General features: G+C 45.9%; 2 protein-coding genes across 2 annotated transcripts in view; both read right to left on the reverse strand.

Moving 5' to 3' along the window:
• The window catches only part of LOC128355425 (E3 ubiquitin-protein ligase RNF123), a 37379-nt gene extending 34110 nt beyond the window's left edge, over positions 1-3269 (reverse strand). The window contains exons 1-4 of the mRNA XM_053315662.1: positions 3156-3269; positions 2512-2616; positions 1842-1967; positions 1651-1743 (exon numbers count right to left, since the gene is read on the reverse strand). Coding sequence (XP_053171637.1) covers positions 1651-1743; positions 1842-1967; positions 2512-2616; positions 3156-3218 — 387 coding nt within the window. The 5' untranslated portion in view covers positions 3219-3269. The remainder of the gene's footprint in view (positions 1-1650; positions 1744-1841; positions 1968-2511; positions 2617-3155) is intronic.
• Positions 3270-4377: 1108 nt separating this feature from the next.
• On the reverse strand, positions 4378-13337 carry LOC128355426 (E3 ubiquitin-protein ligase RNF123-like). Its single transcript, XM_053315663.1, has 13 exons — positions 13279-13337; positions 13009-13197; positions 12138-12357; positions 11193-11284; positions 9084-9166; positions 8303-8387; positions 7017-7096; positions 6766-6863; positions 6482-6536; positions 5313-5398; positions 4829-4915; positions 4636-4703; positions 4378-4525 (listed from the first exon to the last, which is right to left on the reverse strand). Exons 1-13 carry the CDS (start codon positions 13335-13337, stop codon positions 4378-4380), a joined length of 1350 nt encoding a protein of 449 aa, XP_053171638.1.
• Positions 13338-14902: the final 1565 nt, after the last annotated feature.

Here is a 14902-nt window from a genome sequence, read left to right on the forward strand (position 1 = left end):
TTCAGAAATAATCAGAGATACACTTAAAAATGACTCATATTGGATGTATTTCCTCCTCGCGCTGCTACTGCCCGGGACCTTCTTCCTCCGAGCCGCGGCCGTCTGTCTTTATACGGTAACCGAAGTATAAATACAGCCGACTTGGTCCTTTTAGACGGGGGGAAAGTTCGGGGGGCTCGCCTCCTTCAGCCGTCATACAGCCTGCAGAGCTACCTGCTTGTAACAGCAACCGGAGTACGGGAGGGGTTGACTTTACGCTGCAGCTGCACACGACCTGAGAGACCTCCACTCTCTCTCTGACCGACCTGAGGGACCTCCACTCTCTCTCTGACCGACCTGAGGGACCTCCACTCTCTCTGACCGACCTGAGGGACGTCCACTCTCTCTCTGACCAACCTGAGGGACCTCCACTCTCTCTCCGACCGACCTGAGGGACCTCCACTCTCTCTCCGACCGACCTGAGGGACCTCCACTCACTCTCTCTCTGACCGACCTGAGGGACCTCCACTCTCTCTCTGACCGACCTGAGGGACCTCCACTCTCTCTGACCGACCTGAGGGACCTCCACTCTCTCTCCGACCGACCTGAGGGACCTCCACTCACTCTCTCTCTGACCGACCTGAGGGACCTCCACTCTCTCTCTGAGGGACCTGAGGGACCTCCATTCTCTCTCTGACCGACCTGAGGGACCTCCACTCTCTCTCTGAGGGACCTGAGGGACCTCCACTCTCTCTCCGACCGACCTGAGGGACCTCCACTCTCTCTCCGACCGACCTGAGGGACCTCCACTCTCTCTCCGACCGACCTGAGGGACCTCCACTCTCTCTCTGACCGACCTGAGGGACCTCCACTCTCTCTCTGACCGACCTGAGGGACCTCCACTCTCTCTCTCTGACCGACCTGAGGGACCTCCACTCTCTCTCTGACCGACCTGAGGGACCTCTACTCTCTCTCCGACCGACCTGAGGGACCTCTACTCTCTCTCCGACCGACCTGAGGGACCTCCACTCTCTCTCTGACCGACCTGAGGGACCTCCACTCTCTCTCACCGACCTGAGTGACCTCCACTCTCTCTCTCACCGACCTGAGGGACCTCCACTCTCTCCGACCGACCTGAGGGACCTCTACTCTCTCTCCGACCGACCTGAGGGACCTCCACTCTCTCTCCGACCGACCTGAGGGACCTCCACTCTCTCCGACCGACCTGAGGGACCTCCACTCTCTCTCCGACCGACCTGAGGGACCTCCACTCTCTCTCCGACCGACCTGAGGGACCTCCACTCTCTCTCTGACCGACCTGAGGGACCTGCACTCTCTCTCCGACCGTCCTGAAGGACCTCCACTCTCTCTCTGACCGACCTGAGGGACCTCCACTCTCTCTCCGACCGACCTGAGGGACCTCCACTCTCTCTCCGACCGACCTGAGGGACCTCCACTCTCTCTCCGACCGACCTGAGGGACCTCCACTCCCTCTCTGACCGACCTGAGGGACCTCCACACTCTCTCTCTGACCGACCTGAGGGACCTCCACTCTCTTATTAAGAGATGGATCCATCTATCCACCCACCCACCCACCCATCTACCCATCTACCCATCCACCCATCCATCCATCCATCTATCTATCCATCCATCTCCTGGGTTAGGGTTCACCTGGAAGCCGAGGTCGGGGATGATCGGGGAGAAGCGGTACGCTCTCAGCAGCGACATCATCAGCTGCTTCAGACACTCGTTCACCTCGTAGTCCTGAAACAGGAAACAGGAAACACCAGTCAGGCCGGTACTGTGATGATGATGATGATGATGAAGATGATGATTAATAAAGTGTTAATGTGTGTTTCAACCTCCATGAGGAGCCAGAAGAGGTCGAGCAGCTGCTGGATGAGCGGATGTTCATCGACTGAACCTCCTCCCTCCAAAATCCCCAACAGGAAGTCCATCAGCACGTCCTCCACCAGGTAGACCTTACACTGCACACACACACACACACACACACACACACACACAGACACACAGACACACACACACACACACATTATACACACACACACACAAATATAAACATCATTGATCCATACATGGAAAAACTCCAAATTCATGTTTCTGTTCTTTTTACTGATTAACCCTCCTGTTGTGCTCTAGTCAAGGAAGGAAGGGAGGAAAGGAAGGACGGAAGGGAGGAAGGAAGGAGGGAAGGAAGGAAAGGAGGAAGGGAGGACGGAGGAAGAAGGACGGAAGGACAGAGGAAGAAGGACAGAAGGGAGGGAGCAAGGAAAGGAGTAAGGAGGGAGGAAGGAAGGTGGGAAGGAAGGACAGAAGGACGGAGGAAGAAGGACAGAAGGACGGAGGAAGAAGGATGGAAGGAAGGGGGGAGGACGGAAAGAAGGAAGGGAGGACGGAGGAAGAAGGACGGAAGGAAGGGGGGAGGAAGGAAAGAAGGAAGGGAGGACGGAGGAAGGTTAATAAAAACTATCGATGTTTCCTTTTCTTTGACAGAGAGGACGGAGTGTTCACCATGAGCGGAGCGAAGTGGTTGAAGATGTGAGCCAGCGTGACGAGGATGGTCGGTTCTCCATGAAGGCTCCACATAGACATGTCTTTCTCCAGCAGCTTCTCCTCCTGCAACAACACCACCCAACATTTAACACAAGCTGCTCATTAACTCACTCACTCATTACATTCACCTAAAATTATGCTTCAAAACTAACTTCAGCTTCACTCATCAATTAAACATTAATAATTAAACTCCTGTTGCAGTTCTCCTACCTGTCTGCAACTCTCACCTATCTGTCTCCACCTGTCTCCAACCTGTCTCCACCTGTCTCCACCTCTCTCCTACCTGTCTCCAACTCTCACCTACCTGTCTCCACCTGTCTCCTACCTGTTTCGACGTGTCTCCACCTGTCTCCTACCTGTTTCCACCTGTCTCCACCTGTCTCCTACCTCTCTCCAACCTGTCTCCACCTCTCTCCTACCAGTCTCCACCAGTCTCCTACCTGTCTCCACCTGTCTCCACCTGTCTCCTACCTTTCTCCTACCTGTCCCCACGTCTCCTACCTGTCTCCACCTCTCCTACCTGTCCCCACGTCTCCTACCTGTCTCCACCTCTCTCCTACCTGTCTCCACCAGTCTCCTACCTGTCTCCACGTGTCTCCTACCTGTGTGTCGATGGACGTGGACAGGACGTTCTTGATGTATCCCAGCAGTTTCTGAGCTTTCATCAGGTCTGCAGTGGGGGGGTTCTGGAGGGGCAGGTATCCCTCCACCGGGTACGTGAGGCACACACAGGTTAAGGACACAAACACACACTCATGAACTGATTCTACATTTAAACTAATAAAAGATTTTCATATTAATAAAGACAGCTAAAAAAGGTCAATGTCTAATTTTATGTGATTTTTTTTTGTGGCCATATTCATTTTTTAATATATTTATTTATTTATGTTCAAAGCTGGGCTCCATCAGGGCTGTCCCTGGTCTCAGTGGGTGGTCTCAGTCCAGTTTTCCACCTCTCTGCTTTTTACGGTTGATGTTGTTCTGCTGGACTCTACAGGTGAAGACCTCCAACAGGCTCTGGGATGGTTTGCAGCTGAATGTGAAGCGGTCGGGATGAGAGTCAGCACCTCCACATCTGAGGTGGAAGGTGGACTGACCCCTCAGGGTTGAGGGGGGGGGGGGGTCTGCCACAAGTGGAGGAGTTTAAGTATCTAGGGGTCTTCTTCACAGTGGGGGTCAGATGGAGTGTGAGGTTGACAGGTGGATGGGTGCAGCAGCAGGCGGATGGGTGTAGCATCAGCAGTGGTGACGGTCCTGGTGTAGAAGGAACTGAGCCTGAAGGTGAAGCTCTCAGTGTAGCAGTCAGTCTACGTCCCAACCCTCACCTCTGCTCACCAGCTTTGGGTAGTGACCCAAACAATGAGATGCTGGATCCAAGCAGAGAGTGTCTGGGCTCAGCCTTAGAGACCGGGTCAGGAGTTCAGACATCCGGGGGAGGCTAGGAGTAGAGCCGCTGCTCCTTCACATGGAAAGGAGTCAGCTGAGGTGGTTTGGGCTCCTGGTCAGGATCCTCCTGGACGCCCCCCTTTAGAGGAGTTCCAGGTCCAACTGGGAGGAGACCCAGAGCACACTGGAGAGATTACATATCTCTGTTGGTCTGGGAACAGCTTGGAGTCCTCCAGGAGGAGCTGATGAGCGTAGCTGGAGAGAAGGAGGTCTGGGTCACATTGCTTAGCCTGATGCCACCGCGACCCGGCTCTGCATAAGCAGCAGAAAATGGATGGATGAATCTATTGTTGTCTTTCTTTCTTTATTATTTATTTAATAATATTGTATAGCTTATATTATTTAATGAACTGGTCGGTGTTCAGGTGTGCAGGTGTATCAGCTGCAGGTTAAAGGATATCTCAGAGGTCTGCTGCCGAAGTTAAAAGCCACCGACTCTTTGAAGGAGAGGCTGATGGCCGGAAAATAAGCCACACCTGGACCCATCTTGATGTTGGTGAAGGCGGTTCCCAGAGACTGTCCGTTACTGAGGACACACAGAGAACAGCGTGAACACACACACACACACACACACACACACACACACACACACACACACACACACTCTGAGACCCTTCCTGTTGTTGAAGCACTCACAGGCAGAAGGTGATGGTTCCCTCGTCCAGGTCGATCAGACAGCTGACGATGTCTCCGGCCGCCCACGACTGACAAAACACACAGAACACGTCAGAAACTCCATCCTCAATCTGTGTGTGTGTGTGTGTGTGTGTGTGTGTGTGTGTGTGTGTGTCTCTGTGTGTATGTGTGTGTGTGTGTTTTATTTATTCACCTTTCCGTAGTTGGTGGTCGTCACGTTCCACTTCCTCACTCTGTTTCCATCGTACGCGTACGAATCAGGAGTGTCACCCACGCCCTCCTGACAGGTAGCACGCACGCACACACACACACACACACACACACACACACACACACACACACACACACACACACACACACACACACACACACACACACACACACACACACACACACACACACACACAGAGCACCGTCAGATCTCCTGTTCAGCATCAGAGAGGCTCACACATAATGCATCATGGGACATGTAGGCGCTGCAGGCCTGAGTCTGAAATCACTTTTTATACGTGTGTGTGTGTGTATATATGTGTGTGTGTGTGTGTGTGTGTGTGTATATGTGTGTGTGTGTGTATATGTGTGTGTGTGTCTGTGTATATGTGTGTGTGTGTCTGTGTATATGTGTGTGTGTGTGTGTGTATATGTGTGTGTGTGTATATACATGTGTGTGTGTGTACCTCCTGGTTAAAGCGGCAGTTGAGTGTACACCAGCCGATCTGCATGAGTCCCTGTGAGGAGATCAGAACCTCGTAGGCCCATTTCCCTTCAAACACACAAAACAAGAAAATATTAAAATCATCTTTAAATATGAAAGATTTAAATCATCCCGAGTCAGAAAACTCCTTTAAGATTCAACAGTCAAGTTTTTATTCAATTTACTAAAATAAATTAAATCTAATTTAAAACAAGCTAAAACATCATATACAAATAAAACATAGTTAAAGTGACGGGAAGTATAAAGTCCATCACAGACACAAACTTCTATCAGACTAGTTTCATTTCTTTCACTTTTCTCTCTTTTTTTCTCTCACACTGAATCAGTTTGATCTGATTTTAAACAGACAAGTTTACACACACAGCCACACACAGAGATCAGTGAGGTTGTGTTTTAGCTGCAGTACCGTCTTTACACCACTGGGTGTCGCTGTGCTGCTGAGTTTAAACTGAAGCTTCATAAACATGATCTGAGTTTTTCTTTTCAGCAGGTTGACGAACTGTTATATCATCAGCTACAGGTATAAATAATAATCATAACAATGATTAAATAATAATAATAATAATGATAATAATAATAATAAACAGTGCGATCAGCTGTTCATGTGTGGTCAGAAGAGTTTTTAAAGTTGAGGAGCAGAAAACGACGTGAAGCTGATCAGAAACATGTTTCACTGACGGTCCGACAGAAGTGTGACGGAGTGATTTCACTCTTTTTTTTTTTTTTTTTTAAAGTATATTTTTTCGGGCTTTTTTGCCTTTAATGTACAGGACAGTGGAGACAGACAGGAAACAGGAGGCCGAGAGAGGGGGAATGACACGCAGGACAAGATCGCTCGACTCGGGATTCGAACCGGGATCGCCTGCAGCGAGGACTGTAGCCTCAGCACATGGGGAGGGTGCTCAACCCGCTGAGCTATGCTCAACCCCAAGGAGTGATTTCACTCTTTAATGTTTATGGTATTAATATTAATGCTCTGTGCTCCTTTAATTTCATTTATTATGTTAAAGTTAAAACACACTGAGCTGCATTTACTGTGTGAAAGCTGCTTTACTAATAAAGTTATTATAATTATTATTATTATATATATTATATTATTATTACTACAGCAGACATGATGAGCTGCGTTACCTTTATACACGCAGGTGGTGGCTCTGATGGAGCTGAAGTTACTGTGACCGATCACCTGAAATCACACAAGAATCATCAAATATCATTACATCAGGCAGAGAGAGAGAGCGAGGGTTAGGGTTAGAATCATCATTACAATCAGAGAGAGATCTGCTGTTACTGTGGGATCAATACAGCTGATCAGAAGCTTCCTTTAAAGCTGCAGCGATCCATCAAAGTTATTCTGTAAAGTAAAATAACATCAGATTGTTGCTTCTGATATGAGAACAGGAAACACGTCTCACCCCCAGCAGGTCGTCGTCTACGAACAGAAGTCCCTCGAAGCCGCTGGTGTGATCGAGGACGACGGGCTGAGGACCCAGACGGCCGTCCACCGGCTGGTCTGGAGTCAGAGAGTCAGAGATTAAAGACAGCATGCAGATTATTAGTTCATTAACAGGAAACCTACAGTTCATCTCTCCATGAGGTTCTAATCTAGTTTAACTGATTTATGGATTCATCATCTTACCAACAGATCAAAGTTAAAATTATTCACCTCGACTCTCCTCAGCTGGTTCTCCTTCAGACAGCAACCGCTCCAGGTGAGCTCCGAGGTCCTGGAAACCCAGAGGCTTCCTGGAGGAGGAGGAGGAGGAGGAGGAGAAGGAGGAGGAGTAGGAGGAGGAGGAGGAGGAGGAGGAGGAGGAGGAGGAGGAGGAGGAGGGGGAAGAGGAGGAGGAGGAGGAGGAAGAGGAGGAGGAGGAGGAAGATGAGGAGGAGGGGGGGAGGGGAGGAGGAGGAGGAAGAGGAAGAGGAAGAGGAGGAGGAGGAGGAAGAAGAAGAAGGAGGAGGAGGAGGAAGAGGAGGAGGAGGAGGAGGAGGGTGAGGGTAAAGAAAGCAACAAATGATGAATACTACTGTAATATTTCCTCTGATCAGATTTAAGATTGTTTCATAAAAACTAAAAACTGGAGCAGCTCAGAGGACCTGCTGCTTTTATCGCTCTACAACATACAGCTGCTGATTATTATATCAATCAATAACAGACTTCACTTCACAGAGACACACACACATATATACACACACACACACACACACACAGACACACACACATACACACACACACACACACATTTATATATATATATATATATATGTGTGTGTGTGTTATTGGTCCTCTCAGATCAGTCCCTCTCTTTACCCGCTGTCTCTCTCTCTCTGTGTGTGTGTGTGTGTGTGTGTATCTATGTGTATGTGTGTGTGTGTGTCTCTGTGTGAAGTGAAGTCTGTTTGTTGCTCATTTATTTTTACACATGAAACTGAAGCTGCTGAAAACCTGAAACTGTGTCTATGATTAGAGCTCAGAGAGGAACATGACACACACACACACACACACACACACACACACACACACACACACACACAGTTACACACTCATATACACACTGACACACAAACATAAACACCTTGAGAAATAATTCATACTGGGTCTCTCTCTCACACACACACACACACACACACACACACACACTGCTATACTGTGTTTGATTTATTCACTGATTTAAAACTATCAATATCTAATAATTACCTGCAGATGGAAACATGAACTGATAGATGAACTGATGAACTGATAGATAAACTGATAGATGAACTGATAGATGAACTGATAGATGAACTGATAGATGAACTGATGAACTGATAGATGAACTGATGAACTGATAGATAAACTGATAGATGAACTGATAGATGAACTGATAGATGAACTGATAGATGAACTGATGAACTGATAGATGAACTGATGAACTGATTGATGAACTGATAGATGAACTGATGAACTGATACCTGAGTGAGGCGAGCGCTGGTCCCTGCTTGGTGGAGGGAAACACATGATGCAGGTAGTCGCTCAGCAGCTTCTCGTTGACGATTCCTGACAGAGACGAACACACGATCAGTCATAATGATCACTTATTGATTATCAATGCTAACAGGTACGAAGTCACGGGTACAACGTCACGGGTACGACGTCACAGGTACGATGTCACGGGTACGACGTCACAGGTACGATGTCACGGGTACGACGTCAGGTCTGCCCATCCAAACAGGAAATGATCAGAAATGTGTTTTTATTATTTGATTGTGTCTCCGGTCTGACACGGATCATCATTAATACTGAGTTAGCCTGCTAGCTAGCTGACTGGTAGTGAGTTATCCTGCTAGCTAGCTGACTGGTAGTAAGTGAGCCTGCTAGCTTGCTGACTGGTAGTAAGTTAGCCTGCTAGCTAGCTGCCTGGTAGTAAGTTAGCCTGCTAGCTAGCTGACTGGTAGTAAGTTAGACTGCTAGCTAGCTGACTGGTAGTAAGTGAGCCTGCTAGCTAGCTGACTGGTAGTAAGTTAGCCTGCTAGCTAGCTGACTGGTAGTAAGTTATCCTGCTAGCTAGCTGACTGGTAGTAAGTTAGCCTGCTAGCTAGCTGACTGGTAGTGAGTTATCCTGCTAGCTAGCTGACTGGTAGTGAGTTATCCTGCTAGCTAGCTGACTGGTAGTAAGTTATCCTGCTAGCTAGCTGACTGGTAGTAAGTTGTTGTTGATGAAAGCTAACGTTACGTCTCCAGCGTTAAACGTACCTGTGGATCGGGGTTTGTCCGTGTCTGATGACAGTCGGTAGTTACGACGCGTCAGAGCCGTGCCGCCTCCTTTAGAGCTCATCCTGCCGACCTGAACACAAACACAACATTATACTGTAAAACTGCAGTACTGCATAGTACATCACTCATAATACTGCAGTACTTTTACTACATCACTCATTATACTGCAGTACTTTTACTACATCACTCATTATACTGCAGTACTTTTACTACATCACTCATTATACTGCAGTACTTTTACTACATCACTCATAATACTGCAGTACTGCATACTACATCACTCATTATACTGCAGTACTTTAACTACATCACTCATTATACTGCAGTACTTTTACTACATCACTCATAATACTGCAGTACTGCATACTACATCACTCATTATACTGCAGTACTTTTACTACATCACTCATTATACTGCAGTACTTTTACTACATCACTCATAATACTGCAGTACTTTTACTACATCACTCATTATACTGCAGTACTTTAACTACATCACTCATTATACTGCAGTACTTTTACTACATCACTCATAATACTGCAGTACTTTTACTACATCACTCATAATACTGCAGTACTTTTACTACATCACTCATAATACTGCAGTACTCTTACTACATCACTCATTATACTGCAGTACTTTTACTACATTACTCATAATACTGCAGTACTTTTACTACATTACTCATAATACTACAGTAACAGAGTACTACAGTAACAGAGTACTATAGTATCAGAGTACTACAGTAAAAGAGTACTACAGTATCAGAGTACTACAGTACTACAGTATTATAGTATTACAGTATCAGAGTACTACTGTATCAGAGTACTACAGTACTACAGTAACAGAGTACTACAGTACTACAGTATTACAGTATCAGAGTACTACTGTATCAGAGTACTACAGTACTACAGTAACAGAGTACTACAGTAACAGAGTACTACAGTACTACAGTATCCGAGTACTACAGTATCAGAGTACTACAGTAACAGAATACTACAGTATCAGAGTACTACAGTATCAGAGTACTACAGTAACAGAGTACTACAGTATTACAGTAACAGAGTACTACAGTAACAGAGTACTACAGTCTCAGAGTACTACAGTATCAGAGTACTACAGTACTACAGTATCAGAGTACTACAGTCTCAGAGTACTACAGTATCAGAGTACTACAGTACTACAGTAACAGAGTACTACAGTAACAGAGTACTACAGTAACAGAGTACTACAGTACTACAGTATCAGAGTACTACAGTAACAGAGTACTACAGTATCAGAGTACTACAGTACTACAGTAACAGAGTACTACAGTAACAGAGTACTACAGTACTACAGTATCAGAGTACTACAGTCTCAGAGTACTACAGTAACAGAGTATTACAGTAACAGAGTATTACAGTAACAGAGTACTACAGTATCAGAGTACTACAGTACTACAGTATCAGAGTACTACAGTATCAGAGTACTACAGTAACAGAGTACTACAGTATTACAGTAACAGAGTACTACAGTAACAGAGTACTACAGTCTCAGAGTACTACAGTAACAGAGTACTACAGTACTACAGTATCAGAGTACTACAGTCTCAGAGTACTACAGTATCAGAGTACTACAGTACTACAGTAACAGAGTACTACAGTAACAGAGTACTACAGTAACAGAGTACTACAGTACTACAGTATCAGAGTACTACAGTATCAGAGTACTACAGTACTACAGTAACAGAGTACTACAGTAACAGAGTACTACAGTAACAGAGTACTACAGTACTACAGTATCAGAGTACTACAGTCTCAGAGTACTACAGTAACAGAGTATTACAGTAACAGAGTACTACAGTATCAGAGTACTACAGTAACAGAGTACTACAGTAACAGAGTACTACAGTAACAGAGTACTACAGTAACAGAGTACTACAGTACTACAGTCTCAGAGTACTACAGTAACAGAGTATTACAGTAACAGAGTATTACAGTAACAGAGTATTACAGTAACAGAGTACTACAGTATCAGAGTACTACAGTAACAGAGTACTACAGTAACAGAGTACTCCAGTACCAGGATGCTAGCTGCTGTCAGCTCACCTGTCCTCAGAGGGTCTCGGGGAGGACAGGTGAGGACAGGCGAGCTGACCGGAAGCTGTCTGATTGTCCAGGTGATGAGTCTCGTGTTCAGGCTGTCAGTCACAGATCATACATGACACAAATCTACATACATGTCCTCCTCAACATGCTAAGAGCTCCTAGCAGCTAGCAGCTAGCAGCTAACAGCTAGCCGTGGCTAGCCGGGCACACTCACCGCTGGAGTCCGTGTGAAGGAGCCTCTCCTCCGGCTGCAGCCCGTCACTGAGCCGCTCTCTCTCTCTGGGTCAAAATCAGTAAATATGAAATAAAATCAGCTGTCAGATAAAATGAATCCTAAAAACACTGCTGTCAACGCCTCTCAGCCTACGGAGCGCCGGCTGGGACACTGCTACAGCCAACCAAACGCGAAGCGAAAATACGGACTTTTAAAGGATCAGTTCACATATTTAAAGCCTGAGCCTTAAAAAGACTAAATATCTATTATTATATCACACATATTTATTGTATTCCACTGTTTACATTCTACTGATTTATTATAATCTATTTATTTGCGTTGTATTTCATCATTTTATTTCTGTTTTGTTATTTTAACTCATATTATTCAGTTAAGGTACCTTTACTAAATGATTCAAGGCTGACAACAGTGTTCTTGAAAAATGATAAAAACATATCAATAAAATAAAATAAAATTCAGTACAATTAAACAACACATATGAATGTTACATTACCTCTCAATACCATTACACTTGTAAATAATTTAAATAATGTCATGATTATTGTATGTTTTTACTATTATTGTTCTTATTGTATTTCCCCATTGTAGGACTCATAAAGGAATATCTCATCTTAAATGGACTGTACATACAGAGCACTTTTCTCTTTTTGACCAAAGCTCTTTTACTCTACACGTTTAATCATTAACACACTGATAACAGGAGGAAACACCGTTGGCATAGCAACAGGAGCTGGGAGGTACTGGGAGATACTGGGAGGTATGGAGAGGTGCTGGGGGGTATTGGGAGGTATTGAGAGGTGCTGGGGGGTATTGAGAGGTTCTGGGGGGTACTGGGAGGTATTGGGGGTTATTAGGAGGTGCTGGGAGGTATTGGGAGGTGCTGGGAGGTATTGGGGGTTATTGGGAGGTGCTGAGAGGTATTGAGAGGTGCTGGGAGGTATTGGGGGTTATTGGGAGGTGCTGAGAGGTATTGGGAGGTGCTGGGAGGTATTGGGAGGTGCTGGGAGGTACTGGGAGATACTGGGAGGTAGTGGGAGGTGCTGGGAGGTATTGGGAGGTGCTGGGAGGTAGTGGGAGGTGCTGGGAGGTACTGGGAGGTATTGAGAGGTATTGGGCGTTATTGGGAGGTGCTGGGAGGTACTGGGAGGTATTGAGAGGTTCTGGGAGGTATTGAGAGGTGCTGGGAGGTATTGGGAGGTGCTGGGAGGTAGTGGGAGGTATTGAGAGGTGCTGGGAGGTAGTGGGAGGTGCTGGGAGGTATTGGGAGGTGCTGGGAGGTACTGGGAGATACTGGGAGGTATTGAGAGGTGCTGGGAGGTAGTGGGAGGTATTGAGAGGTGCTGGGAGGTAGTGGGAGGTGCTGGGAGGTACTGGGAGGTATTGAGAGGTGCTGAGAGGTATTGGGAGGTGCTGGGAGGTACTGGGAGGTATTGAGAGGTTCTGGGAGGTATTGGGGTGTATTGGGCGTTATTGGGAGGTACTGGGAGGTATTGAGAGGTATTGGGCGTTATTGGGAGGTGCTGGGAGGTTCTGGGAGGTATTGAGAGGTGCTGGGAGGTAGTGGGAGGTGCTGGGAGGTACTGGGAGGTATTGAGAGGTGCTGGTATGTATTGAGAGGTGCTGGGAGGTATTGGGGGTTGTTGGGAGGTGCTGGGAGGTATTGGGGTGTATTGGGCGTTATTGGGAGGTACTGGGAGGTTCTGGGAGGTATTGAGAGGTTCTGGGAGGTAGTGGGAGGTATTGAGAGGTGCTGGTATGTATTGGGAGGTGCTGGGAGGTATTGGGAGTTATTGGGAGGTGCTGGGAGGTGCTGGGAGGTATTGGGAGGTGCTGGGAACTGTGGTGTTGTACAGTCTGTGGCTCCCGAGCTGCCTCAGCTCAGCATGGAGGGGGTGAGAGGGATCATACATCATCACCCACTACAGCTGCTTTCCTCTCCAGCTGATTCAGTTTATTTACAGCACAGATCCTGATGCCCCCCCCCCCTAACCCTAACCCCCCCCCCCCACACACACACACACACACACACACACACTCACTGCAGTAAAGTTAAATGAAGTGAAATAAAGAGAGATGATTGTCACTCAGTAGTTCATGCCTCCACCTTGTGGTCGTTCTGCGTCTCTACAGCTGATCCAACAGTCTCTGTATTAAACTACTTTATGATGTTTGTGATTTATTTTTTATTCATTTCTAATCTGACGGGTCACACACGGAGCGTTCCTGTGATGGAGGTTTTCCTTCTTACTGAGTTCAGCCAGTTACTTTCCTGACTGGTCTGAGCTCCGTGTTTAAGATGAAATATTGAAGTATTGATTCAGTTAGTGAATAGTGGGGGGAGGGGGGGGTTTCTCCATATTTAGGGTGAAGCCTGAGCTGTGAGATCACAGTGAAGGAAACTTTCTTACAGGAGTGACTTAGATAACAGTGGTGCAGCGTTACCATGGTAACCAGGGTTGGAGGATGTGACTGTCTACAATCTACAGATGGGTAACTGTATTTCTGTGTTTGTAGAATAAAGAACCAATAGGATAACTCCATTACTGTAGATGCATTGAGTATGACCATTTATGGGCATATATGGTTATAGTTAACTACTGATAACTGATAACTACTGTTTCCTGTGTTGTTTTTATGTATTTATGTACAGTACGTTGTTTCAGCTGTGGTTGTTTTAAAGTGCTATATAAATAAAGTTGAGTTGAGACTGATGAGTTAACTACTGATGAGTTAACTACTCTGCTGCATCACATATAGTCTGTGATGGAGAGGAGCAGTCTGCACCATCCAGGGGCCCTGAAACAGAGATGGGCCCTGTAGCAGGCTCCCTGATGGAGGAGTTCAGGAGTGTTTACTGTTATTTAGCTGTAACTCACTCTGAAGTCAACATGTTTAATAAAACTTTTAAAAGGCTCAACATGTAGTTAATAAAGCAAAACTCAGAGGAAAGACATTTATGTTAGTCTAAGGGGTCTGTTATCTTTTCATCTGCTGACCCCGCGCATCAACCCAGCGAGCCTCTCAGGGGTCACGGCCCCCAGCTTGGGAACCTTTGGTCTCTGAGTTAATGAATACATGAACTACTGAAGATGTGTCTGATTATGAAAGAGGATTTTTTTAAATGATTTTAAATGAAATGATTTTTGTGGAGAGTTTTGGAGTTAATATGAATTGTGACTTTTATTTTGAAAAGTGCTTCATTTATGTGTCAATAAAATAAATAAAAATGTGTTTAAATTCTAATAATTCAACAATCAATAATAAAGAGAAAATCAATCAATCAATAAAGTCAGAGGGATCAATCATGTCTTCATCATAAGAACATGAGATAGATTTTATTTGTCAGATTAAACGTAAACAGAACCGTAACCCAGCAACCGTTTATAATGGTTCAAAATAAAATACAGAATATTAAAAATAATTAAACAGGGAAATAAAAACACTATATACAGTAATATAATATCATTATGGAAGC

Source organism: Scomber japonicus, chromosome 3 (genome assembly GCF_027409825.1).
Source record: "Scomber japonicus isolate fScoJap1 chromosome 3, fScoJap1.pri, whole genome shotgun sequence".
Lineage (NCBI taxonomy): Eukaryota > Metazoa > Chordata > Actinopteri > Scombriformes > Scombridae > Scomber > Scomber japonicus.

Coding starts and splice junctions, on each gene's coding strand:
- LOC128355426 (XM_053315663.1), bottom strand. CDS start 13,337: ATGTATGATCCCTCTCACCCCCTCCATGCTGAGCTGAGGCAGCTCGGG. Junction 9,167..11,192: donor CCGAGACCCTCTGAGGACAG/GTGAGCTGACAG, acceptor TCAGGTCGGCAG/GATGAGCTCTAAAGGAGGCG. Junction 4,916..5,312: donor ACTGCCGCTTTAACCAGGAG/GTACACACACAC, acceptor GCTACCTGTCAG/GAGGGCGTGGGTGACACTCC.